Below are 25,218 nucleotides of genomic sequence, written 5' to 3' on the forward strand. Positions count from 1 at the left end.
TTAGTTCCCTTATCATCATTTTTTTTGCAAAATAAATGAAGACGCTTGGGGAATAATACAGCAGCGATAACTCATGACCGGAAGACGTGATGCAGATGATATAGCGCGGATCATCACCTGGAAGTTACTACATGCCAATTTGTCTGATTTGTTTTGTAGTCATTGATTAAGGGTCTTGTCCAGGCATCAACTTTTTTTTTATATATGTCTGGGGGTGGGCAGAACATATAAAAGAGAACTAATATCTCACTCCCCTTTCCCAGCCAGTTGTGGTGCTGTCTGTCACAGCCGGTTCTCTGTTAGTATACAGAGGCCAATGGTGCCGTCCCGACCACTGCCGTGCACCTGCTTGGTTGGGATGGCACAAACAGAGACCTGACAGTAAGGGCAGCACTGTAATTGAATGCAAGCTTGGAGGGAGGTGAGTATAAGTTTATTTTTTAAGCCACCCCCAGCCTTCAAATGTGCGTGACATTGATATGTATGCCTTAGGGTGAAGACACACATGGCGTTTCTGGGCCGTTTTTGGGCCGTTTTTACTAAGTGCGTTTTCAGATCGTTAAAAACGCATGCGTTAAAAAACACATCCGTTTTTTAAAAACGCATGCGTTTTTTGAAAACGCATGCGTTTTTGTCCGTTTTTCATTGCGCAATTTCGGAAAAACGGACAAAAACGGATGCGTTTTCAAAAAAACGCATGCGTTTTTAAAAAACGGATGCGTTTTTTAACGCATGCGTTTTTAACGATCTGAAAACGCACTCAGTAAAAACGGCCCAAAAACGGCCCAAAAACGCCATGTGTGTCTTCACCCTTACAGTGGTGAATTGTGTGGACTGGTGTTAGATGGGGGCACAGAATTTGCTGGCATGGGGAACCTGAAATTTATTTTTCTTTGTTGAAAAGCTGCACACATGCCCTGCATGGCAGTCATGTCACAGGCCAGCACAATGGGGCACATTTACTTACCCGGTCCAGTTGCGATTCTGTGGCGCGTTGTCCGTCGCTGATTCGGATCTGCCGGGATTCACTAAGATCGTGCGCCCGATATCCAGCAGGTGTCGCTACTGCGCCGAGGTCCGCCGGAGTTCACCTTCTTCTTCCTGGTGCATGTAAGTGCTGATCTTGCGACACAATTTAGTTTTTTAAATTCCGCGGTTTTTCCGAATCCGTCGGGTTGTCCAACAGCCACGGCCCCCAATTTCATGTGATAGTCGGCGCTGATGCACCACAATCCGATCGCGTGCGTCAAAATCCTGGGGCAATTCGGTTCCAAACGGAAATATTCGGGAAACCTCACGAAAGTGCAGCGTTCGAACCCTTAGTAAATGAGCCCCAATATGTACACTACTGCTACTGTTACATCCCGCCAGGCAGAATGTGCTACCATTGATGACTAGCTTAACGGCCATACTCTTTGCAGCTATGCTATTTATTCAGTGCTTTTTGTCTAAAGGTGTCCGGGAAACAAATTCACTCCTGCACATACTATACCCAGAAATATGCAGTACAAGACCAAGATCTGCATATTTCTACAAGCCATCTCCACAAATTCTAGTAGGGGGTTCCCTCCCTTAAATCGGATGCTTGCAGTGCTGCTGATGGCACCTGCAGTGATGTTGCTGATCAGCAGAAAGTCTGTATGTTATCTGAGCTTGGCTGCAGCTTTATATGTAAAGTTCTCTATTTCCTGCTGCTCATCCATATTTAAGATGGTCTCCCCTGCAGTTTTATGGCAATTAGCTGTATAATCTGCTTTCCCTGTTCTTTGCCATACATGTTCTTTTGCCTAACCGATCCCAGAGGATGTCAGACTGTTATTGTAGACTCACAGGAAATGTCAGCCTTTTGGTTAAGTTTAACCTCTCTCCTTCACTGTAAGGTATATTACCAGCCTAGGGAAGATCTGCAAGGATAGCTTTACACTTCTGGGAGGAAGGGGGTGGCAATTGGTGGGCTTTGTCCTCTTATTGCATTTATCCAAATGGATTATATGACAGTATGTTAGGAACTCATATTAGACAAATATCATCTGAATAAATTAGTGTCCAGAACTTACCTCTAATGAGTATGAGGGTGCCCCCTCTCAACTACACATGGTTCAGATATCAATACACCAATTGTGTTATTCTCAATTGAGTTTTCCTTCGATCTATATGAGATCAACCCTAATAGATAGCCCAATCCACTGAAAATGGGTGGGCATTCCCTATGGCATTCCCTATGGATATGGATTCTGTAAGGGGGTGATACTGGTCCGCATATCATTAGTATCACACAGAGATTACTCTCTGTGCTGTGCACCCATGTGACCATGGTCAGATTTCTGTTCTCCGGATGTAGACATAGAACCTTTCTATAGAATATCATCAGCAGAGATCTGAAAGATCGTGAGGGATTGATACAGAAAGTATTTTGTAAATTGTATACTTTTATCATATAATAACATTAATTTACTGAAATGGGAATAAGCTATGCAGGAGAAAGAGATGTGGTGGCCATGATCAATAACATTTGCTCTGTGTACCTACCTGTGGATCATTAGTGGCATACATATAATAATGTGGGCATTATTGTGGTTACTGGGGGAGGCACTGGGACTATTGGCTACAGTGACTACTGGCTACTGTGGGGCTGGTGTTGTGACTACTGGCTACCGTAAATGGCTGTGAAAATTGGCCTCTGCTGTTAATTTACATATTACTAAAATACATTTTTTTAGGTTAGGTTCCAGGATTATTAAATTACAGATTAGGGTAGAGGGAGGTCGTACGAATCTACCATCAGATCTACATTCGATTCCTACAGATTCCTCATGGTAGGTTTCCTTTAATGTATCTGGTGCATCGCAAGAAGAACAAATGGGGGGATATTTATCATACGCTGGCGCTCGTGCGCCAGCGGATGATCGCACCGCTGCTGCAAATTCGCAGCCCGATACATCAAGAGGGTTCTGCCTCTTGATGTATCGGGCTGCCAGCAGCGCTTAACCTACGCAGCCGGCGACTTTTCACGTATGAAAAGTAGCTGGCAGCAGCAAGTGCACAGGCGCGGGGACAGTAACGCCCCGCGCTGGCCCACTCCCGTCTGGCCGCGCCCCCCCTTCACGCCCCACTGGCGTGAAGGTGGCGGATTGGGGAAAATAATCGCAAAAGCTAGCAATAAGCTAGCATTTGCGACGAATTTGACATGCTTTGTGCAGCGCTGCGTAATCTGTGTGCGCTATATAAATAAAGAATTATTATTTATTATTATTTTATTTCAGGGCCTCTGCGCACCGCCAGTGGCGCCAGTGGTCCTGATAAATATCCCCCATGAGCTTCAGAAATGTCAAACCATATTTATGAAGGGGTTCATAGGTTAGCAGACTTGCTTTTGGTTGGTCTAATTTTGTTCCAAAAGGAAAACCGTTGGGATTGAAGAGCTGTAAGAAAAAAAAAGCTAAATTCTGGTTCCAACATATAATAAATAGGGCTCACATAGTGCAGCAACAAAAATAAAATGTGTCCACCAAAAAACGAGCGCAAAGCCAATAATATATACCCTCAGTTGATCCTTAGATTCTGTTCCGTGGTTACCATCTTTATCATTGCGGCTCCCATAAGACTGTGTCATTACTTGGGACTATCATTTCTGAGAAAGCCACTTGTCCTTTAGAGTGACTATACTATTTCGACGGAAACTGAAATGTGTGCCCTCAATAAGAGACTGTAACTAATTGACCTTGTAACCTTTATACATTGACAAATAGTGGCAGACGTAGGCATAGTTGTTGCCTCTGTGTGGCCATTATAGGTCCTGTTTATGGTGTATGCGCTTAGCAAAGGCAAAATACGGCTATGGGGAGTGTATGCAGCGTATTGCATCTCTTCCCACAGCCCCGCCGAGCGCATGCGTCGCCCGCTAGGACCCTGGGATGTCACTGTCCATATTAGGACAGTGACATCACTGGGGAACGCCCCATTCATCGGCAGCAGCCAATCGCCAGCTGCTACCGATATATACTCCTCCCCCTATATACACATATATTCAACAACAAAAAAAACATAACTTGACCACAATGCATGTTGTAAAGGCTGTTTAATGGCAGAGTGCTTTCTTTATATGGCCTTTCCAGTGTTTCTACCCTGGGACTCTTTGCCCATTTAAGTGCTAAATTTCTGCAGCTTGCCATAATAACCTTAAAATAAACAGATATAAAACATTTATACAGTTCCTCTCAGTACAAAAACCTTTACACGGACTCTAACATCGTACATGAACCCGTCCAGACGAGCTCTAACCTGATGGCGCTATACAGCTTAAAAGGTACATATGTGCCTTTGGGCTACATAAGTGCACAGGTGTCTACGTAGACGTATGAACATGAATACTTGTACATGTTATACCTATATAGATATATAGGCCTGTATGTATATCGGAGGGTATATGCATGCACACATCAGGGCTTCTCTGTTAATATATGCTGCTATCTCTATAACATTGTCCTTTGTTCATAGCAGCGGATTGTATCCTTTTATTGGTTAACCTCGCTTGATGTGTATTATGTATATTACATTTTACATGGATCAATTCAAAGGATTAGGATTATATCCATAGGAACAAAGCATAATGCTCTGTGTGTTTATGGGCAGTGTGATTCTTACCCACAATTGGGCTTAATGTTATGTAGAATTAGGTTATTTACCTAGGACTGGGCCGGAATTGCTGATTAATACAGGGTTTGGGTGGTCGGATACTAATGACCTATCCTGTGGATTGGCAAGGGCCACCCAATCCCTTTAATAAAATAAAAATCCTATTTGTTTTTTACTCCCAGCCACCCTATATGTCCCTCCCCAAAAAGGATGCCTTGGGAGAACTTTACTTTTATCATAGGTTATGGGTTTAACACAATTATCCCGAATTTTCCATGTTTGGGTAGCGTTATCCTTTACTTATCCTCTACTCCGTGTCCTTGTGTACTGTAACATATATATTCATATTACACATTTGCAATGTGTATGTTAGCTGCACATGACAGCAAATCCTACATGATTTAAATATACCCACTATACACCCACCTCCCAAAATACAACACATACTATATACAGCAAGATTTGTATGTTCCCATGAATACCTATGTACATTATTTGCCTGCGGAACTTCAAATGCAGGACTGCAACCCATTATATATGTGTTTATATATATAATTTTAACCCTTCTATTTCCCCAATAAGAAAATAGCACAAAGTGGATTGTACATGTCATCTTCTTACAAAAATATCTCCTGGTCTATAACCTATTATATGACGCTCATTCCTCCATCTGCAGTTCTAGGAGTTTGACAGAAGCCTCCCTTACACAGGAGGATACATATGTCCATTACTGACCAGACCCACGTAGCACAATCAGAATATCTTCCTTAGCATTGTCTTTCTCGCAATGCATCTTCGTATAGCTATATCTGCATTCCTGCTCTGAGTACCAAGCGTATGACACCCTGTGCCATACACCTCCTAAATAGCATACAGTGCTCCGGTCACTGTGCATTGGGTTCCAGCTTGTAGGACAGCTCAAAAAGCAAGTTCTGATTGTCAATGACTTGGAACTGGCGCACATAGGCTTTATTCTGCAAATGAGTTGGAGAGACATCTGTGTCCAGCCCTAGTTAAAAGTAAAAAGAAGGAAAAATTAGAAGTTTAATGAAGGGCAGCAATATCAGGTTCTACCACAGAGTGGAGCCAAAGTACAGTTATACTGAACTCAATATTTTTACTCAGTTTTTTTTTTTCAAGGCATGTGAGACTTTAACTTTGTAGGAGAGTTTTATTAATTACATATTTTTTACAAAACTACAAAACTACAAATAACTACAAATTCAAAATAAGATATTTTTTTAATTTTTTTAAAATAGGTAGTAAAACTGAATAACTTCTTCTACATTCTGCCTTCAGCTGACAGGCTGGAGGGGGGCTCATTTCAAACGCCTGGATTGTGTATGGATCCTTTACAGAAACGGAGATATCCACTCTTAAAGTTACCATCGGAACTCTTGAAAAAAGAAAACTGAATATAAAAATTACAATTTTTTTACTACAACTTTAAGAGTGGATATCTACGATTCTTTGAAGCATCCATACATTATGCAGATATCATATTAAAGAGAGGATTCTCCTGTTTAATATGGCCACTATCATGACGTCTATAAACATCCTTTCTGCACAGAGCATGTGCAAATAGGACGTATATTACCATATGGCAGACATGAAAGGGTTAAATAATACTGATAGCATTGATAGTGATGATTTTTTTTAATGTGTTTATACCAATCGTATAGCTTGTAAGCTCTTGTGAGCAGGGCCCTTGTTCCTGTTGTTCCATCTGACCATGTTATTACTCTGTAATGTCTTACACTCACCGGCCACTTTATTAGGTACACCTGTCCAACTGCTCGTTAACACTTAATTTCTAATCAGCCAATCACATGGCGGCAACTCAGTGCATTTAGGCATTTAGACATGGTCAAGACAATCTCCTGCAGTTCAAACCGAGCATCAGTATGGGGAAGAAAGGTGATTTGAGTGCCTTTGAACGTGGCATGGTTGTTGGTGCCAGAAGGGCTGGTCTGAGTATTTCAGATACTGCTGATCTACTGGGATTTTCACGCACAACCATCTCTAGGGTTTACCAAGAATGGTCCGAAAAAGAAAAAACATCCAGTAAGCGGCAGTTCTGTGGGCGGAATTGCCTTGTTGATGCCAGAGGTCAGAGGAGAATGGGCAGACTGGTTCGAGCTGATAGAAAGGCAACAGTGACTCAAATCGCCACCCATTACAACCAAGGTAGGCAGAAGAGCATCTCTGAACGCACAGTACGTCGTACTTTGAGGCAGATGGGCTACAGCAGCAGAAGACCACACCGGGTGCCACTCCTTTCAGCTAAGAACAGGAAACTGAGGCTACAATTTGCACAAGCTCATCGAAATTGAACAGTAGAAGATTGGAAAAACGTTGCCTGGTCTGATGAGTCTCGGGTCAGAGACTCGGGTCAGAATTTGGCGTCAACAACATGAAAGCATGGATCCATTCTGCCTTGTATCAACGGTTCAGGCTGGTGGTGGTGGTGTCATGGTGTGGGGAATATTTTCTTGGCACTCTTTGGGCCCCTTGGTACCAATTAAGCATCGTTGCAATGCCACAGCCTACCTGAGTATTGTTGCTGACCATGTCCATCCCTTTATGACCACAATGTACCCAACATCTGATGGCTACTTTCAGCAGGATAATGCGCCATGTCATAAAGCTGGAATCATCTCAGACTGGTTTCTTGAACATGACAATGAGTTCACTGTACTCAAATGGCCTCCACAGTCACCAGATCTCAATCCAATAGAGCATCTTTGGGATGTGGTGGAACGGGAGATTCGCATCATGGATGTGCAGCCGACAAATCTGCGGCAACTGCGTGATGCCATCATGTCAATATGGACCAAAATCTCTGAGGAATGCTTCCTGCACCTTGTTGAATCTATGCCACGAAAAATTGAGGCAGTTCTGAAGGCAAAAGGGGGTCCAACCCGTTACTAGCATGGTGTACCTAATAAAGTGGCCGGTGAGTGTATTTTGTTTGTATATTTACTCCATGATCTGTACAGCGCCAGAGAATGAGATGGGGTTATATTAATAAAGATTTAGTCATTAATGGTGGGTTACTGGTGGCCCTTGTTAAAATTGCAGTATTGTGTCTACTTTTTCATCTGTATATTGTAGTGTGTACAGCTCACAACTGTATGCATGATTTATGATGCCTGGCTACACATACATGCATACTTACACTCTTCTTTGTTACACAGAGAATGGGGCTTTGTCCTCACCCCCTTGCCCTGAACAGGTGGCATTTCTAGAACAATTACTCTCCAGATACTGAAATAGTTAAATGTTCTATTTCTGCATCTTCCATACACTATAACAGATTGCAGGGGTGTAACTTCAGGTTCTGGATCCCTCTGCAGGGACCCTATCGGCTATAATGTAGAGATCTCCTACTACTCTGGTGTTGAATTAGTACCAGCAATATGAATAACCAATACAGACAGCTATAACATAGGGTAAGGGCTGCAATAGAGTGTATTTTAAGAGCTGTATAGAGTGTAACAAAGTGTATTTATTCAATAATACACATATATTTCCTAATTTATTTGTATATAAATGTTTGCAAAACCCAACTAATCAAAAGGAAACATAATGGGGGGATATTGTAACACTGGCATTTTAAGCCTTCATTGTGGTTCCTCCCCTCGCCAGCATACCACACACCTGATTTGCTGAAGGCTATAAATCCAAAAAAGGTGGTCCGCCGCTCTCCCCTTATCTACGTAAGGTATGACTAGTTTAGACCAAGTCAAACCTGGTCTAAAAATAAGGAGCAGTCTTCCCTGTTTTCTAGCAGAGACTTTAGCAAAATGAGAGGGCCGAGGCATTCATGCGTCCGCCCTACCCACTGGCACACATTTGGCGTTATGCCAATGCTGATTCTAATGAATGTCCTCACCTGAATGGCATCACCTACCTTTGTGTCATTGAGAGAAACAGCCTTAGAGTTGGGTATATCTAGTGCTTTATAGCGTCTCATATTGTATTGTGTTATACATTAAGCACATGGAAAAGCTAATCTAAAGTACTGGAGCTGCGAGACCTGCCCCAAGTCTTTATAATAACAGCAAAATTTGGAAATAAGTGTGTACACAGCTCAGAGACCTAGGTGCAAAGTGGTTTCACATGTTTACCATGACCCTTTCATGCACTTACTCATTTGGCTGCTCCGGTATTTTCGCACAGTCCTCACTTTCTCTGCTATGGCGTGCTGTGAAATGAAAAGAGAACAGTAACCATGACAACCCGCACTCCCTGTATCATTAAAACAGTTCTGTTACTACTTGTAGGCGAAATTTTTCCAAGACAAAATCGTTCCTTAACAGGATATTTTTAGGGTAAGACTCACAGAAGCTGATATACTTCTACATGTCGAATGCATGTTAGATCATATAGAATACGTGTTTATTTTCTGTCTATACGGTAAATTAAATTTCTCACAAAAATGCCAAATTGTGAAAGTGATAATGCAGGTTACTATGGTGCTCACCATTTTCTCCACGTTTACAAGTCCATCGAGGAAGGTTTTGCTTCCTTCATGTAAAAATGTAAGGTCTAGAAGATAAGGAAGGAGGATCAGAGACACTTTTAAACCACTAATGGAATTTCCATAGATAGTTAAAATCAATGGACACAGCCTGTCCCCAAGACTATAGCATGTGCAGTTACTCAGGAAATTTAATCATATGTACCATTCATTTTTTATTACCTTTCAAGATAAGAGGGATGAACGGTATAACCGGGGGTCTCATACGAGACACCATCTCACGATACGACTTGTGATTCCTGCAGGGGTCCTACAGAAGGAAATTGAAAATATTAGAGGAATACAGGAAAAATTACTAGAAGGTGAGATGTCTACATATATATACAGTGGAAGATGACCTATCTTATGTAAAACTCCTGCAAGATATACACTATCAGCCTTGCATTAATATTGGGCATATTCAATATTACTTGACAACATATTGGAACTATAAATGTAAAAAGTACCAAAAATGTGAGAAAGAAAATCAACAACAGAAACTTTATCAAACTCACCGTTAAATTTTCAAACTTTCTAAAGAGATTTTTAAATTTCCCAGGTAGTTTCTACAAAAAAAGATAAATAAATGAAGACATGGATAGATACACCTATTAAACACTAGTGTTAAAGTAAATGCTTCTGGAGAGAACATCATTCTAGCAGAGTTATACATCAATACATAGTTTTGCCTTCATATAAATCACTGGTCAGACCACACGTGGAACATTGTATAGAATGCTGAATAAGAAGGCCATAGCTTAAGTAGACCGAGTTCAGAAGAGAGAGACCAGAGTGATAAGGGGATTTAAAGATATTAAATTTAGGTTATTCAGTTTAGGACAAAAGACAATTAAGAGATTATCAAATTAAAATATAAAAGTATCTGAAAGTACAATTCCTGTTATAATTGTCAGAGTCTCTAAGAGAAGAGTCTGTGGAACCTCTGGTGGTACTAGCCGACACCTGGGACCTTCCCCCTTTTTATCCACTAACTAAGACTCCACCCTCTTGTCTTTCTGTAGTGGCTACTCTGCTGAGGTATCATGATCTTTGATGAAGCTAGCACCTTGTTCAACTATTGTGAGTATTTCCTATTCAGTGACTTGTTTCTACAAACAACTTTTCCATAGCTATTCTTTCCTATCATTACTGCAATCTGTGACAGAGACTTCTAGTGAGCATGTATACATATAAATACATTCATATAGACCCCATCCATGTCAATTTGTGCATTTTTTTACATCAAGCAACTAGAGAGATCATCTTACCTCCCAAGTAACACGTAGGCGGCTCACGGCACCATTGTCTAGACCCATAACTATAGCAAAAAAGGATAAAAGGTCCTGGTTCTGTTTACAACTGTGGAGAGTCCAAAGAGAGTGAAGATACAGAGTGTTATTAGAAAATGAGGATAAGTAGAGAGTGTCATATGGGTCATAGGAACCCTGCTACATATGCTGCGGTGGATGAAAATATCATGGCCAATAACTGTGTACAGGCAGTCCCTGGTTACATATAACACAGGTTCTTTAGATTTATTCTTAAGTTGAATTTATATGTCAGTCGGAGCTATATATTTTTATAATTGTAACATCAGAAAAAAAATTTGGATTTACAAAATTTTGTGGTGTCATGGGAACAAGGATTGTCAATAAAGCTTTATTACAGAGACCTTACAGCTGATCATTGCAGCCTGGAACTATAGTAAAGTATCCAGAGAGCTTCACCAGGGGACACAGCGGGCAGAGGGGTCCGTCTGCAACCAGGGGTCGTTATGGGTCAATACTGATTTTTACATGAATATTTTATATGTACAGTGGGTAAAGCTCAGTGTACTGTCCTTATATTTGAGTGAATGTGGTAGGTCTGGGTAAGTTACAGCTTAAGAGCACCAATCGCCAACAACAGGTGATGTTGGTCCCATTGATCACTTCCAATATAACAGGTCTAAATATGTTGGGTAAAAAGTTAACAATGGTGGAAAATATAGAAGGGCCATTATTACCGTAAATAAAGAGAACCTAACACTAAGAATGGACATGTACTCACATGGCAGCTGTTTTGATGAATTTCTTGAGAAGTTGGGTGCGTCTTGCTGGTGCCTCACACAGCAGAGTCTGAGTACTGACCCAGTGCTGTACCTCACTACACCTTTGCAGGAGCAACTCCAGATTCGCTGTTTCCCTGCGTCCCCTCTCCACATGGAATACATAGTCCACAAACTCCAGCTGGGAAGACATAAGGACATAACATAATAAATCTTGCTATTCTTTATTTGAAGAGTTTGGACACCGTGTACACATTTGTTTTTGTATCCTTAATGATGCTCCAATTAAGAAGAAAAGCAAAACTGCAATTAATACTAATTAAAATATTGTCATAATTGTGTTATTTGAAGACCCTTGCATATTGTATTTTATACATTTAAATCTCTGCTTTTTCTCTGCTCATGTGTCATGTGGGTGGTGCTTTCCATAATTGGCATCACTGTATGCACACTAATACACAGAGGGCTGTCAGTCACTGATAGGACCACCCACCTGACTTCTCAGCATAGAAAGACCAGAAATTTACCAGAAAGTTATACTGATAATTTTCACAAAGTAGTTCCTAAAGTTTTCTTTACTTATCTTGCTTTCATATCCTTTTTTTTAATACAATATATATTTACATTGCTTTTTTCTGCATTCATGTACAAAATACAAGTAGACTTTATGCTGGATTTGGACCATTTGTGTAAACCCTAAGTGCTTTGTTATCAATTGTGCTATTACAGTTCACTTAATTTTGGTTAGGCTAGAAGCCAGATTTTATGGATTAACCACAGTGCAGAGGACGCGACTCTGAGCTTCATAGTGACATATGATACTTGGAGACCCACCCTCAACACTGTGGTTGGTCCACGGAGCCAGAACCTCTTCCATAAATCTTGGACCAACTGCAGTCTCTGGTCTAACAAATAACAAGTCAGAATTTAGCTTTTTTCTGAACAGAGAAGAAAACATATATCAATGTTGGTGCTAGAAATTTAAAGTGTTGGGTTTTTTTTTTTACATTTACACTATAGGATATCCAGAAGGAAAGTGGCAGAGAGTCTCCATGGAGTCCCCTCGTATAATTCAGCAGCATAAGAATATTCTGATTCTGTAAGGTAGTAATTGTAACATTGTCATGTTGCAGTTTTTTCTTGGCTACAATGGGTAATATTACCAGCAGGATTTTGTAGCTCACACTTATCATTGGCACAAAATATTTATTTTCATTTGCAACAAACTGAAATAACTACAGAAACCCCCACTGTGAACCAATATGGTGTCTGACTAAATGATTTTCTAACCTGCTGAGTTGCCTGTGCCCCCTCCCAGCATCTTCCAGGAATTTAGAATTATGTGCACTGCTAAACCACAAATTATAGGTCACAGTTCATTTCCCATAATGTTTGTTGTTTTCTTGACGTCTTAAGCAATTAAAGATGCAAAAATGAGAAATTGTTGGGTAAAATAGTAGCCCTACATCTACCCAACAGCAAAAAGATCTACTATTATCATCACCCTGATAAGCAACACCGAAACAACGATACTATTCTAAAAAACGATTTTCCCATGTAGACAGTGTTTGCTTAGATGAAATCCTCATTTGAGATATGGTAGGAATAATAGGTTAAAGGAAATCTACCATCAAAATCAAGCATGACCCAGGGATAGTGACCGTGGTAATCTTCTTATATTTGTTATCCATGGCCACCGCTCTTCTAAAATTAACTTTAATGGGTTACCAAAGCCCCTCTGTACTATAGATTCACATGTTGTTACACTGTGTAGGAACACTCATCCCCTCCCAGTGTGTGCTGAAACCTCCTCTGCTACAGTGAGATTACATCAGGCACATGGAGGAGAAAGTGCTGAGGAGGGAGGCAGTATAAGAATCCGTGAAGCTGCAGCAAGGAGGGGCTCTGGTAACACCCCTAAGAGCCCTTTAGCATAATTTAACATGTCAATTTTAGAAATATAAGAAGATTATCACAGACATAGTGCCTGGTTCTATGAGTATGTGCTCCTGGTTGTCATGCTTGTTTTTGGTAGATTTCCTTTAAGGGAACAAAGGAAGATCTTGCAGAGAAAATATATTATTATGTGGAGGCCATTACATGGAATGGGCAATCATGTAATACAAGGTTAGGCCTCATGCACACAAACATATTCATGTATTTCATACAAACGGCCATGGTTTCCACAGCCCTGTGTATGATCGTCAGACCTCACACACCAATTACACGTGGGCCACAAACAACTGACCACAAAAGTTGTTCATAGCCTGATATTGCAGGAGTTCTAATGTTGAGTTTTTCAGTTTTTTAAGGAATGGTCTGCTGGATTTGCAGATTTTTAGTATGACATCTAAATTCTAAATTTAATTTATATATAATAAATAATGGACATATATATATATAATTAAATGTCCATTATAAACCTATAATTGCTCTGCTCTGACTATGCCGCCCACCTGCCATGCCCACCTGTCCCCTTTACCAGCGCTGTAGCATGTACTGGGATAGGAGATGGGTGGCATGCCCCGGCCGTCACAAGTTGTCGGAGCAGAGGCGCCGTGCCCCTGTAAACAAATCCCCAGAGCAAAAAACTAATGATACTAGAAACCCCAGTGCAGACAAATATTTGAGAGCCCATTACAGACAATAATACCGGAGCAGACAAAACATAAATAAATCCTCTTTCCTGGCTCTTCTCCTCTCGGCATCACACTATATGTTCTTCTCTCCTCCATGTGCTGCTCTGCTCTGTGTGCCATGCTGGTTGTAGGTGGCAGAATCAGGACCGCGGGCAAAAGTGCACCAGGAGCAGGAGAGGACCCAGGAGCAGTACAGTACAGTTGACAAGTACTAACCACTCCTTGGTCCTCTCCTGCAGGCCCTCTGCTCTGGGTCCTGACCTTAACACATACAACCAGTGTCAGGAGTCAGGACATTAAGAGGAGCGGCAGGAGAGGACCCGGGAGAAGTGAGGACTTCTCAACTGCACTCACCAATTCTCAGCTCCACTTCACCAATGAGAGTTTATGGTAGTTCTCACTGGACTGACTGTCAGCAGGGTGTGAAAAGCAGCTCATGGCTTGACAGACTGCATGTGGCCTGTCAACTCTGTTTGTGCACCACTGATATCCATTTACAGAGATGAATGTGTGATGCATTTTATGTACATGCTCAGGAGTGTAGCTCCTCTGCTATAGATTACAGCAATAAGACACTGAAAAGAAATGGCAGCTTTTATATCAGCAATGCTACAGTGGACCAGAAAACAGAACTGTGAAGGCAGAGTCTATTTTATTGGAGCTGGAGTCGAAGTTCTGGAATTTGGGCTATGGGAAACCCTTGTACATGTGCAGCTGACATCCACCACTGCACATGTACAGAGTTCCCACACCTTCACAGACTATGAAATCATGGCCTGCCTCCACGAATCTTTGATGTATTATAACACTGTGATATATTGTGAATACTTGATCAAACTGCATAAAATGTGGTTAGAACTGTGATAACACATCTTACACTGCAGTGTGAAAGTCACAATGATTTTCCATCACATTGTAACAGCTTCGCTCCCCCTTAAATGCGAGTTTGTAAAAGCCTGAGAAACTTTCCCATATATCTGCATAAATACAATCCTTAACCCTTTTCAGTGGTTGTCAGAAACAAACTACAATAAAACAAAAAGTAAAGGGCAAACTATAGTTAAAGAGGACCTATCACCCAGAATTTCATCACTAGGAGCTGTTTACTAAACCTCCGATAACGCTATATAACACCGCTGCGCTGTACCCTACATACTCCGGACCGCTCTCAAAGCCATCCGGCGTATTCATGAGGGGGACGGGATTAGGGGCGGTGACTGCCCCATGTCACACGGCAGTCACAGCCGGCCTACGGAGCAAGTGGGGCGGTCCGGGGAAGAGGCAGCGCTTGTAGGGTACAGCGCGGCAGTATTTGTTACTTTAGTAAGCAGCTCCTAGTGCAGAAATTCTGGGTGACAGGTCCTCTTTAACTTTTAGGATGGTTGCAGCCACTTTGAACATCAGTCCAGAATATACTATCATCAGACTAATTCCTTTCACATAAATAAGTTTTCCATATGTAAATTCCATATTACGGTGCAGCATCGGAGGCCAATAAAGTACTGGCACTGCATTGTGTGTCATTGCTTTTATATTTTCCAGGAAATGTATGAATAAATTAACAACAGAGGGGGGTATTTATTAGGGTTTCTACGCGATGGCAGTGTCGTAGAAGCCCTGAAATAATCGTAAATGCTAGCTTAATGCTAGCAATTGCAATTATTTGCACTTTCCACCACGTCCTCTGGCCTGGACGGGCATGAATTGAGGCCGCCGCCAGAGGGGCACGTGCTGAAAATTCGCTGGCTGCGTTTATTTCTATACCAGGTAGGGCCTGGTGTAGAAATAAATGCGTTGCAGGCCCCCGCATACATCATGCATACATCAGGTATACATCATGAGGCCGGAACCTCTTGATGTTCGGCACATGTGCTGGCGCATGATAAATAACCCCAAGAGAGTTAAAATTCTGGCAAGATGCATAAAATCATCTGTGTGTTTTTAGAATGGTCGGCATAATGCTGCACTAAATGCTATACTCTTTAACCACCGTTATTTTACTGAACCATTAGACTAATCCATTAAATATTGGAGCATGCCACTGTCAGAACCATTTTTTTCGGATCACTCATACACTTCGTAAATAAACGGATGCCAGACTGATTTCTTCAACGTTAATGTGCCGGTAACCTAAGGTATCATTCATATACATACATACATTTCTTACATTATTTCCACGGATAGCATAATGACCCTTTATTATCTATATGGTCATTAACGTCTTTTTTTTCCACAGGCCCATGGCCCGTAGGTCAAGGGTTTTAGCATACACTTTTTTCAAGTTTGTGGACCATAGATTTCAATATTAGTCAATGAGGCACATGTAGCATAAGTCTGGCTTTGTTCGTCAGTTTTTTGGGACTTTCCTTGGCTTTTCTGATGATCAGATGTATCTTTACAGTTTTTCCTTATTGATACATCTGGCGCTTGGTCTTTTGTTCATTCGAGACTTTTTAAAACAAAAGTCTCCAAAAGTCGCAATCAATTCCAAGTTCACATTTCTACGCCTGGTAAGGGGAAGCCTACAATTAGTGCCGAAATTTGCGACTTTTTTTGCTACTTTTGTTTTGCAACTAAAAAAGTTGCTACTTTCACATCTGGATTAAGGTGATAATTTAGAGAACACTGCAGAAAAGCAGACAATGTCAAACTTTGCAAAAAAAGTCGCAAATGAGCACAAGCACCATGAAAAGTCTCAAAAATTTAAGAAAAAGACAAGCCAAAAGTTTGATACATGTACCCCAAAGAGGGACGTTTATCATGACATAATGATAAAAGTCCCGCTCCTTCGCCTCGCTGGATGCATCAGTGGGCTCCATCCTCTCGGAGTATGCGGTGGCTGTCTGCGCTGGTGTGCAAATCGCCGCTGTCACCAAGTCTTATTATGTAACTGGTATGTATGGAATAAATACATGGAAAGTAATGTAGTGGTAATTGTAAAATGGTCCAGTGATCAGAGCTTTGTATAGCTACAGCAGAAAACATACTATGATTATTGGCTTCTTGGTGGGAAGATACATCAGTGAAGCCAGATGACACTTTCATCAATAACCCATCTTCCTTGAGGGCATGAAGGCTCAATAGCCACACGGCCAGGCTCTTTTAATAAGGGAAGTGAGATGCTGCGTGTGGAAGTGCCATGTTTTCACTTTTGCTGCAATTGCAAGATTCATTCCATTTATAGACATGCGTGACCACCGCACCATAAAATTACATGGGTGAACCCATTGCCACACAACCATGTACACATTCACACTGCAATAACGTGGAAAATAGACACCTTGCACATATTGCAAAAGCTTTCTACATTTCATACAAGTCTGTTCCTGTTCTCCTCATTCCACCTCCACAATCCCCTTATACTAATATATTTTCAGTGATGAGACCTGGGGAGACAAGAGGTCTTTATTAATAGCACTTCCTGATGAGCAAGCACATATCATATCATATCATGATCCCATTGAATTACCAGTAGCCTTACATTTTATGATAACCTTCTCCTATTGGGTTGTTATTCATTTTATAATGATGATGGGCAGTACACTGTGCCTAGCACTTCATAAGGGATCTCTATGGCAGGCACTTTATAGGAGTACACTGTTCCTAGCACTTTATAAGGGATCTCTATGGCAGGCACTTTATAGGAGTACACTGTTCCTAGCTCTTTATAAGGGATCTCTATGGCAGGCACTTTATAGGAGTACACTGATCCTAGCACTTTACAAGGGATCTCTATGGCAGGCACTTTATAGGAGTACACTGATCCTAGCACTTTATAAGGGCTTTTTTTGGCTTAAGTATTGATAAAAAATCCAGCTCACCTTTCCTCTTGTATTGTATGTGCCTGATGGGGTATGTCGATCCAACAAAATATAATCACGGTCCACCCAGATTTCAGACACAGTACTTCTTTGTTCCGGTAGCATTACCAGTAATAATCCATAGAAATGCAAAAACGTCAACGCGTTTCAAGCAGAGTACCCACGGTTCAGTCATGATTAAGAGCGGGTACTCCACTTGAAACGCGTTAACGTTTTTGCACTTCTATAGATTGTTACTGGTAATGCTACCGGAAAAAATATGTACCGTGTCTGGACCGTGATTACACTTTCTATGACTGACACTGTATGGCAGTATAAAATGCATTGCACTTTATAAGGGCACTCTATGATCGGCACTTTATAGGAGTACACAATGGGGCACATGTATCATAAGTCAGTCTGCTTTTTGGGACTTTTCTTGGCTTTTCTGATGGTCAATTGTATCTTAGTGGTCTTTCCTTATTGATACATGTGGGATTTGGTCTTTTTGAATATTGAATATTGCGACTTTTTATAACAAAAAATATATGACATCTGGATTCAGGTGATAACTCAGGGAGCTCTGCAGCAAACTAAACAATGGTAAACTTTGATAGGAGACTGTTTTAGGCCCAAAAAAAGCATATGAGCACAAGCACCATGAAAAGTCTCAAAAATTAAATAAAAAGACAAACCAAAAGTTTAAGAAATGTGTCCCACTGCCTTGTAAGGCACCTTATAAATAAAGTAAATTGTGGCCTGCACTGGACTACACCGTGGCAGTTTGTCACTGTGGGGGGTGTAGTTGTGGTACTCTGTGACAGTACAGGCGGTCCCCTACTTAAGGACACCCGACTTACAGACAACTCATAGTTACAGACAGACCCCTCTGACCTCTGGTGAAGCTTTCTGAATGCTTTACTATAGTCCCAGAATGCAATAATCAGCTGTAAGGTGTCTGTAATGAAGTTTTATGGATAATATTTGGTCCCATTACAGCAAAAAATGTTTAAACTCCAATTGTCACTGGAGCCAATTTTTTTTTTGTCTGGATCTACAATTATAAAATATACAGTTTCGACTTACATACAAATTCAACTTAAGAACAAACCTCCGGACCCTATCTTGTACGTAAGCCAGGGACTGCCTGTATACTGTTTATGGCACTGTATCAAAACCAAGATTCAATGGAGAAGAAACATATACAGGACAAATCTAAGATAACTTGTTATATTTTTGATCCTAGGCAGTACATTATTCCCTATATTACACATCTCTATTACACACTTACGGAAGATGCTAGAGAACATTCTTTTTTTAAAAATTTTTTTATAAATCTGTTCACTTTTTTTTTTACTTTAATCTGTGTAAAATTAGGAATGATGTGACTCCTAGAAACAAATACCAGAACTCAGTTTGGGGTTCCTTGACTTGTACATTACCTTTCTCTGTATACAGAAAGGGTGTGTTGGTCAGACATTTTTGATGTCTACTGTAGTAGACTGTTGTGGCAATTTGTATGTGTTGAGAAAGATTTATAGACTTTACTGCGTGTTTTGTCAGACAAACGTTCACCCTAAAATAACCCAGCACTGTGTTCAGTTCTTTACAAGATTTGACAGGTAAAGATTTGGCTCCTGAGGCAATAAAAGACTTGACTTGTCACGAGACAATATCAACCACAAACCAGTCATTCCTTTTTACAACTCACAGCCAAATTATTAGCTCTGCCACTCCCTATGTCCTATGTGTGATGTTCCCTGGATTCCCACCCTCCCAGGGGTCTGTTTTATACATAACTCTCCAGGTCTACGGACCACCTGCCTCAGTCTCAGAGGGTTACCTTTTTGTGACCTGCCTCTATATTAGCTGTTTTGTTAAAGGGGTATTTCCACATTACACATGGGAATCATAGATGTGGGCCCCACTACTGACCACCTTATTTATCACTAATTTAGAAGCTAAAATATCCTCTATTTGCATGAATACACATGTATTTCTTCTTGTTATAAAAACATGTTATATAGAAAGCATGAGCTCTTTCTCACCTCGTGCACACAGCTGAACAGCTCCCAGTGAAAAGCACTAAGGTGATTGGCAAGATCTTCCGCCTCAATCCGATGAATATGAGAATCTTCTGGTGGCAACTGAACTTCTTCTGGTAAAGGTACCTAAAAGCCAAGGAAATGTTAACATATACCGTATATACTCGAGTATAAGCCGAGGCCCCTAATTTTACCACAAAATACTGGGAAAACCTGTTGACTTGAGTATAAGCCGAGGGTGGGAAATGCATTGGTGACAGCCTCCCCAGTATATAGCCATCCAGGCTCTGCCCCAGTGTATATAGCCAGCCAGCCCCTGCCCCAGTGTATATAGCCAGCCAGCCCCTGCCCCAGTGTATATAGCCAGCCAGCCCCTGCCCCAGTGTATATAGCCTGCCAGATCCTGCCCCAGTGTATATAGCCTGCCAGACCCTGCCCCAGTGTATATAGCCTGCCAGACCCTGCCCCAGTGTATATAGCCTGCCAGACCCTGCCCCAGTGTATATAGCCTGCCGCCGCTGCCGGACAGATCGCACAGAAGAAATACAGGGGTCACCGGAAAGGTGAGTTTAGATATATTTATTTTTTTGACTCGAGTATAAGCCGAGTTTGGGTTTTTCAGCACATTTTTTGTGCTGAAAAACTAGGCTTATACTCGAGTATATAAGGTAATCACATTGGGGCTCATTTACTAAGGGTTGCACAGTTTACTTTCGTCAGACTGTGCACCTTTTTCGGGGATTACATGGCTTACACTTTAAGTGTCTGCGCTGGGATTTTGGCGCATGTGATCCTTTTTTGGTGCGACACAATTTAGGGGGTGTGCCATCGTACGATCAAATTGTGTCCCAAGCCCAAGCACTTACATGTCTTACATGTACCACTAAAAAGATGGTGAACTCTGTCCAACCTGAGCGGGGGAGCGACACATGCAGGATATCGGGTGCACAATCTTAGTGAATCTCGGCACAGTGCATTATCGTTGGACAATGCACTTTCAGTGAACTACAGCGGGAATGTAAGTAAATGTTCCCCATTATCTCCATAACCACTGGGCATTAACAACTTGACCATTTTCAGATTCCATATTAGATTTTATTTTTAGCATTAATTCACATTTAAGTCTATGCTACACAAAATTCTTGGATTTTTGGTGTGCTTTATGTCACATGGAAGGAATACTAAAACTAAATCACCCAGTACATTTAATCACATAACATGTTTCAAAACTTAATTACCAAGCACAATTATGATAACCTTTGTGCCATATGCCCTTTCTTTATTATGTGACATCTATGCTGCCAGGGCTGAGGCCAACTAATGCAGCTTATGATTGTGAAAGCTGTTCTTACCAGAGACCGCAGCTCCTCTCGATTGCACGCAAATAGGTGGCTGTTTATCCCCAGTGTGGTAAAGATGCAACCATCATCTGGCTTCAACAGAACTTTATCTGGAGAAAAAGGAAAAGGGACATTTATGATATATCTTGTGGTGGACATGCCGTAAAGATGGGGGTTCTCTGTATATACATCCATAAGCATCAATCATGGAAGTTCTGTAGTTTCCAACCTGTAGCTCTTGAGCAGTTGCTAAATGACTTGCATGACTGACCAGCGCAATAGGCAAAAGTATCAAAATTTGTCATAAAAAGCTAACAAAATTTCAGTAAAGCCTAAAAAAGACTCAACATGAACCTCGCCGCTACACAATGCACATTGATTTTTATCTAGGTGTAATATAGAGAAACTTTAGCAAAAACAGACTTGCCCATGGTAATTATTCACCAGGGAGTCTTTCAATCTTTCAGACTCCCTTATGAATAATTTTATCGCTCTTCTGTTTCCTAGGCAGCAGCCAGAATATGGCTGGTCCTTAGTATGGGATGTGGTATTAGGTGGCAACGATGGAAATTCAAGCTTTTGGAGGGACAGAATATTGACACTGACAATGGAGTAGAAGGGCACATGTCCAAACATGCTAAAAACCTATCCATCTCATTTGACACAGGATACAAGACACAGGGTAAATAGTGGACATTCCATACTTTTGTAACAGGCCATAAAGGAAATCTATTACCTTTCTTTCTTTTTTTTTTGCTTTATAGAACCAGATATAAAGGAATGTCACTTTTTTTCTAATCTGTAACATATTTTATTTTCAGTCATAACTATGGGGGCTTCCATCTTGCCTGAGCTTCATCTCTACTCTGTTTACTGCATTAATGGATAAGCTTTACAACAGCCTACTGGCCATAGACATTCAGTATCAGTCTTTTATAAGGCTTAGTGGCTACATTTTTAAAAAAAATCATGTAATTTTCAGGTCACACATTCCCTTTAAGGCTCTTGCTGTATATTTCTGTCAGAATTTTAAATGTAATTAACTATCAATGTATGTAGTCCAGCTGTAATATAATACGTCTGGAAAATTATTCAGTGTGAACGCACCCTTGGGGTTGAATTGCTAGTTAAGAATAGAGTTTACAGGTAGAGTTCTGCCTGCTCTGCTTGTCAGTTTGACAGATGAAGGATGGAGACGGGCTATGGTTACCGGCTATACATACTGTCATTTTAGCATGTAGGAGTTGGGATTTCATGTGGCCTGATAAGTATAGGTTATTTCAGGAACGCAACAGCAGCCACCCATCTTTTATACACAATAAGGATATCCTCCCCTTAATTTTACAAAATAGGAGCACAAAGACATACTCTGGCAGCCCCTTCAACTCTCCGTGACACATTGACGTTCACATGCATTGACAGGTTTTCCTCAGATACTGAGGTTCTAGAAGATCTCCCTCGCACGCGCGTATACCCAGGCAGCGCAGAGCTCAAAACATGCATGATCACGCTGTGAATATCCCTCCCTCCCATCACTCCACACACTCTGTCACGTGTACACATAGTGACAGGATCTCACTAGAAGCGACAGACTCCTACTCCAGAGATGCTCCCAACCCCCATTATTATCTCAGCTCGAACATTTTACTTCTTGAAATCCTAGTCAGAAATCTGCATCTCAATAGATGATTCTCAGGAGCGGATAATAACATTGGTGGTTTGGGCAGTAGCCTGGGCCCAAACCTTCTATGAGGCCCATGGCCACCCAAACTATCCACCAAATTTTATACTGAGAAGGACCTTCACCCATGAAATCCTCGTACATCTGTTCCATCTCTTCACTGGTCCTGAAACTGCCGAAGGAACACATCCTCCATTCCCCCAGAAGCTTGATTCTAGTACCATCTGTAGAAAGTGAATTCTGGACTCATAGGGGCACATTTACTTACCTGGTCCGTTCGCGATCCAGCGGCGCGTTCACTGCGCTGGATTCGGGTCCGGCCGGGATTCATCAATGCAGTTCCTCCGCCGTCCACCAGGTGGCGCTGCTGCGCTGAAGTCCGCTGGAATGCCTCGAAATACACCGGCCTACCCAGGATGAAGGTGAGTGAAATTTTCGCGACACAATTTTTTTTTTAAATGCGGCGGTTTTTCCGAATACGTCGGGTTTTCGTTCGGCCACGCCCCCCGATTTCCGTCGCGCGCATGCCGGCGCCGATGCGCCAAATTCCGATCGCGTGCGCCAAAAACCCGGGGCAATTCAGGTACAATCGGCGCAAAACGGAAATATTCGGGTAACACGTCGGGAAAACGCGAATCGGGCCCTTAGTAAATGACCCCCATAGTGGCTATAATATTCATACAGCCCCAGGGCCCATGGCAGTCTTTATCTGCCCCTGATGATTTTATAATATATATTGAATAAGAATCTACAATATGAATTTTCCATCACAAGTTCAAAATCTGAAGAGGTCATGTACGTGTTGTCATTTCAGTCCCTACATCCATTCTTGACTGAAAACATATCACTATAGAAGGCTAGAAGTTATCCTGTCACATATAATATATGATATTCATGTACATGAGTCCTAATTCTCAAAACAGAATAAGCACTCACCACCCGCGCTGGTTACAGCAACCAATATGAGAGGCTCCTCTCTCTGTCCTTGTTCCTCTGAATACTGTAATTTCTCAGAAACAGAGGTGAGGATGTCAGAAACGGATGCAGAGAGACGACTTCGGATGGTTACATACGAATGGTCAGGCATGTAGACCCTGCAAAAGACTGTCACCAAAAACAAGTAGATTACTACAGTTCAGCATGGAAAATATTAGGAACAAATGCCTGTGACATAGTAGCCTGATACTAGGTAAGCAGTTACATCCTTAAAATATTCTGTGCCTTGTATCAGAGCGTGGGAACATTTGTCCTATTTGTCAGGATTAGGCTTTATTTATGCTCAACTCAACTAACATTATGGCATATTGGGGTACATATAGTTAATTTTTGGCTGGCCCTTTTAATCTTTATTTGCAACTTTCCATGGTGCATGTACACGTTTGCAAATTTCTTTGTGCTTAAGGCCCCTTTCACACTTTTTTTTTGCGTTTTCTGCGCATGATTTTGATGTGCAGAACTTGCATTGCACTCTGACCCATTGTAATCAATGGGTCTTTTCAGACTTGCATTTTTTTTCACGCACACACGCGCGTTTTTTTTAACGCGCGTTTAAATCTCAACATGTTCTACTTTTGCAAGTCACGCGCATGAAAAACGCACCATACAACTCTATGGAGACGCATCAAAAACGCATTGCACTCTGAGACACTTGCAAGTGCAACGCAAGTGCAATGCATTTTTCACGCATCAATTGCCATAGAAAAGATAGAGCTCAGTCCTGAGTCCATTTCACCTGCATTTTCTGTGCGTGAAAAACGCATTGAAATTGCATCAAAAACCCGCGTGAAAAACTGAGACACTGAACAAACTCTGACTGAAAACTGATTGCACTCTGATGCAAAATGTGCGTTTTTCACTGACCAAACCCTGATCGCACCCTGATCAAACTCTGACGTGATCTGCAACGCAAGTGTGGAAGGGGCCTTAGACAATCTCCCTTACAAGTTTGCCATGGTCAAGTTTTATGCAGATTCCTAAAACTGTGACCTCATTGTCAAAAAATGATGTGCCTTTGAATGTGCCACCAGATTTAAAGTAATTGTCTATGAAGTCAATGCTTAGTGAAGGTTAAGGCTAGTCTTCACATAAAAAGCAGGACACACCAATATAAATGTACCTATTCTTTTATATAACTCAATCAATCATAACCTTTAACCAAAACTATCTGTATAGTTTTTTGGCATCTACTTAACAGACACCATGAGGGGCATTTATTATGGCCTTTCAAATGGAAAACTGGCGGTGATTTTTTTCTTCCTCTCTGCGCCTCTTTTGAATCCACTAGATTTCTGGTGCTTTGATTTTTCCGACACGTTTTTGCCACATTTTGTAGCACAAAAAGAGAGCTACTAAAAGCTGATCTAAGGAGTACTAAACCGTTTAGTCTGTGCGCCAATTCATTAATCCTTTGCTCCACAAACTTACACCCCTCTGAAAAATATAGCACATTTCTAGCGCCATTTTGTGGCAAAATTAATAAATGCCACTGCTTTTTATGGTGCAATTTGTG

The 25,218-nt window shown here is 41.3% G+C and overlaps 1 protein-coding gene across 1 annotated transcript in view; it reads right to left on the reverse strand.

Annotated features, from left to right (window-relative positions):
* Window positions 1-4,061: 4,061 nt before the first annotated feature.
* Window positions 4,062-25,218, reverse strand: part of RAPGEFL1 (Rap guanine nucleotide exchange factor like 1) — a 45,752-nt gene continuing 24,595 nt past the window's right edge. The window contains exons 6-15 of the mRNA XM_072111445.1: window positions 23,646-23,813; window positions 21,041-21,138; window positions 19,692-19,814; window positions 11,207-11,385; window positions 10,426-10,516; window positions 9,673-9,723; window positions 9,341-9,428; window positions 9,122-9,186; window positions 8,788-8,842; window positions 4,062-5,644 (exon numbers count right to left, since the gene is read on the reverse strand). Of these exons, the coding sequence (XP_071967546.1) occupies window positions 5,520-5,644; window positions 8,788-8,842; window positions 9,122-9,186; window positions 9,341-9,428; window positions 9,673-9,723; window positions 10,426-10,516; window positions 11,207-11,385; window positions 19,692-19,814; window positions 21,041-21,138; window positions 23,646-23,813 (1,043 nt within the window). The 3' untranslated portion in view covers window positions 4,062-5,519. The remainder of the gene's footprint in view (window positions 5,645-8,787; window positions 8,843-9,121; window positions 9,187-9,340; window positions 9,429-9,672; window positions 9,724-10,425; window positions 10,517-11,206; window positions 11,386-19,691; window positions 19,815-21,040; window positions 21,139-23,645; window positions 23,814-25,218) is intronic.

Source organism: Engystomops pustulosus, chromosome 6, assembly GCF_040894005.1.
Source record: "Engystomops pustulosus chromosome 6, aEngPut4.maternal, whole genome shotgun sequence".
In the NCBI taxonomy this organism is placed as follows: Eukaryota; Metazoa; Chordata; class Amphibia; order Anura; family Leptodactylidae; genus Engystomops; species Engystomops pustulosus.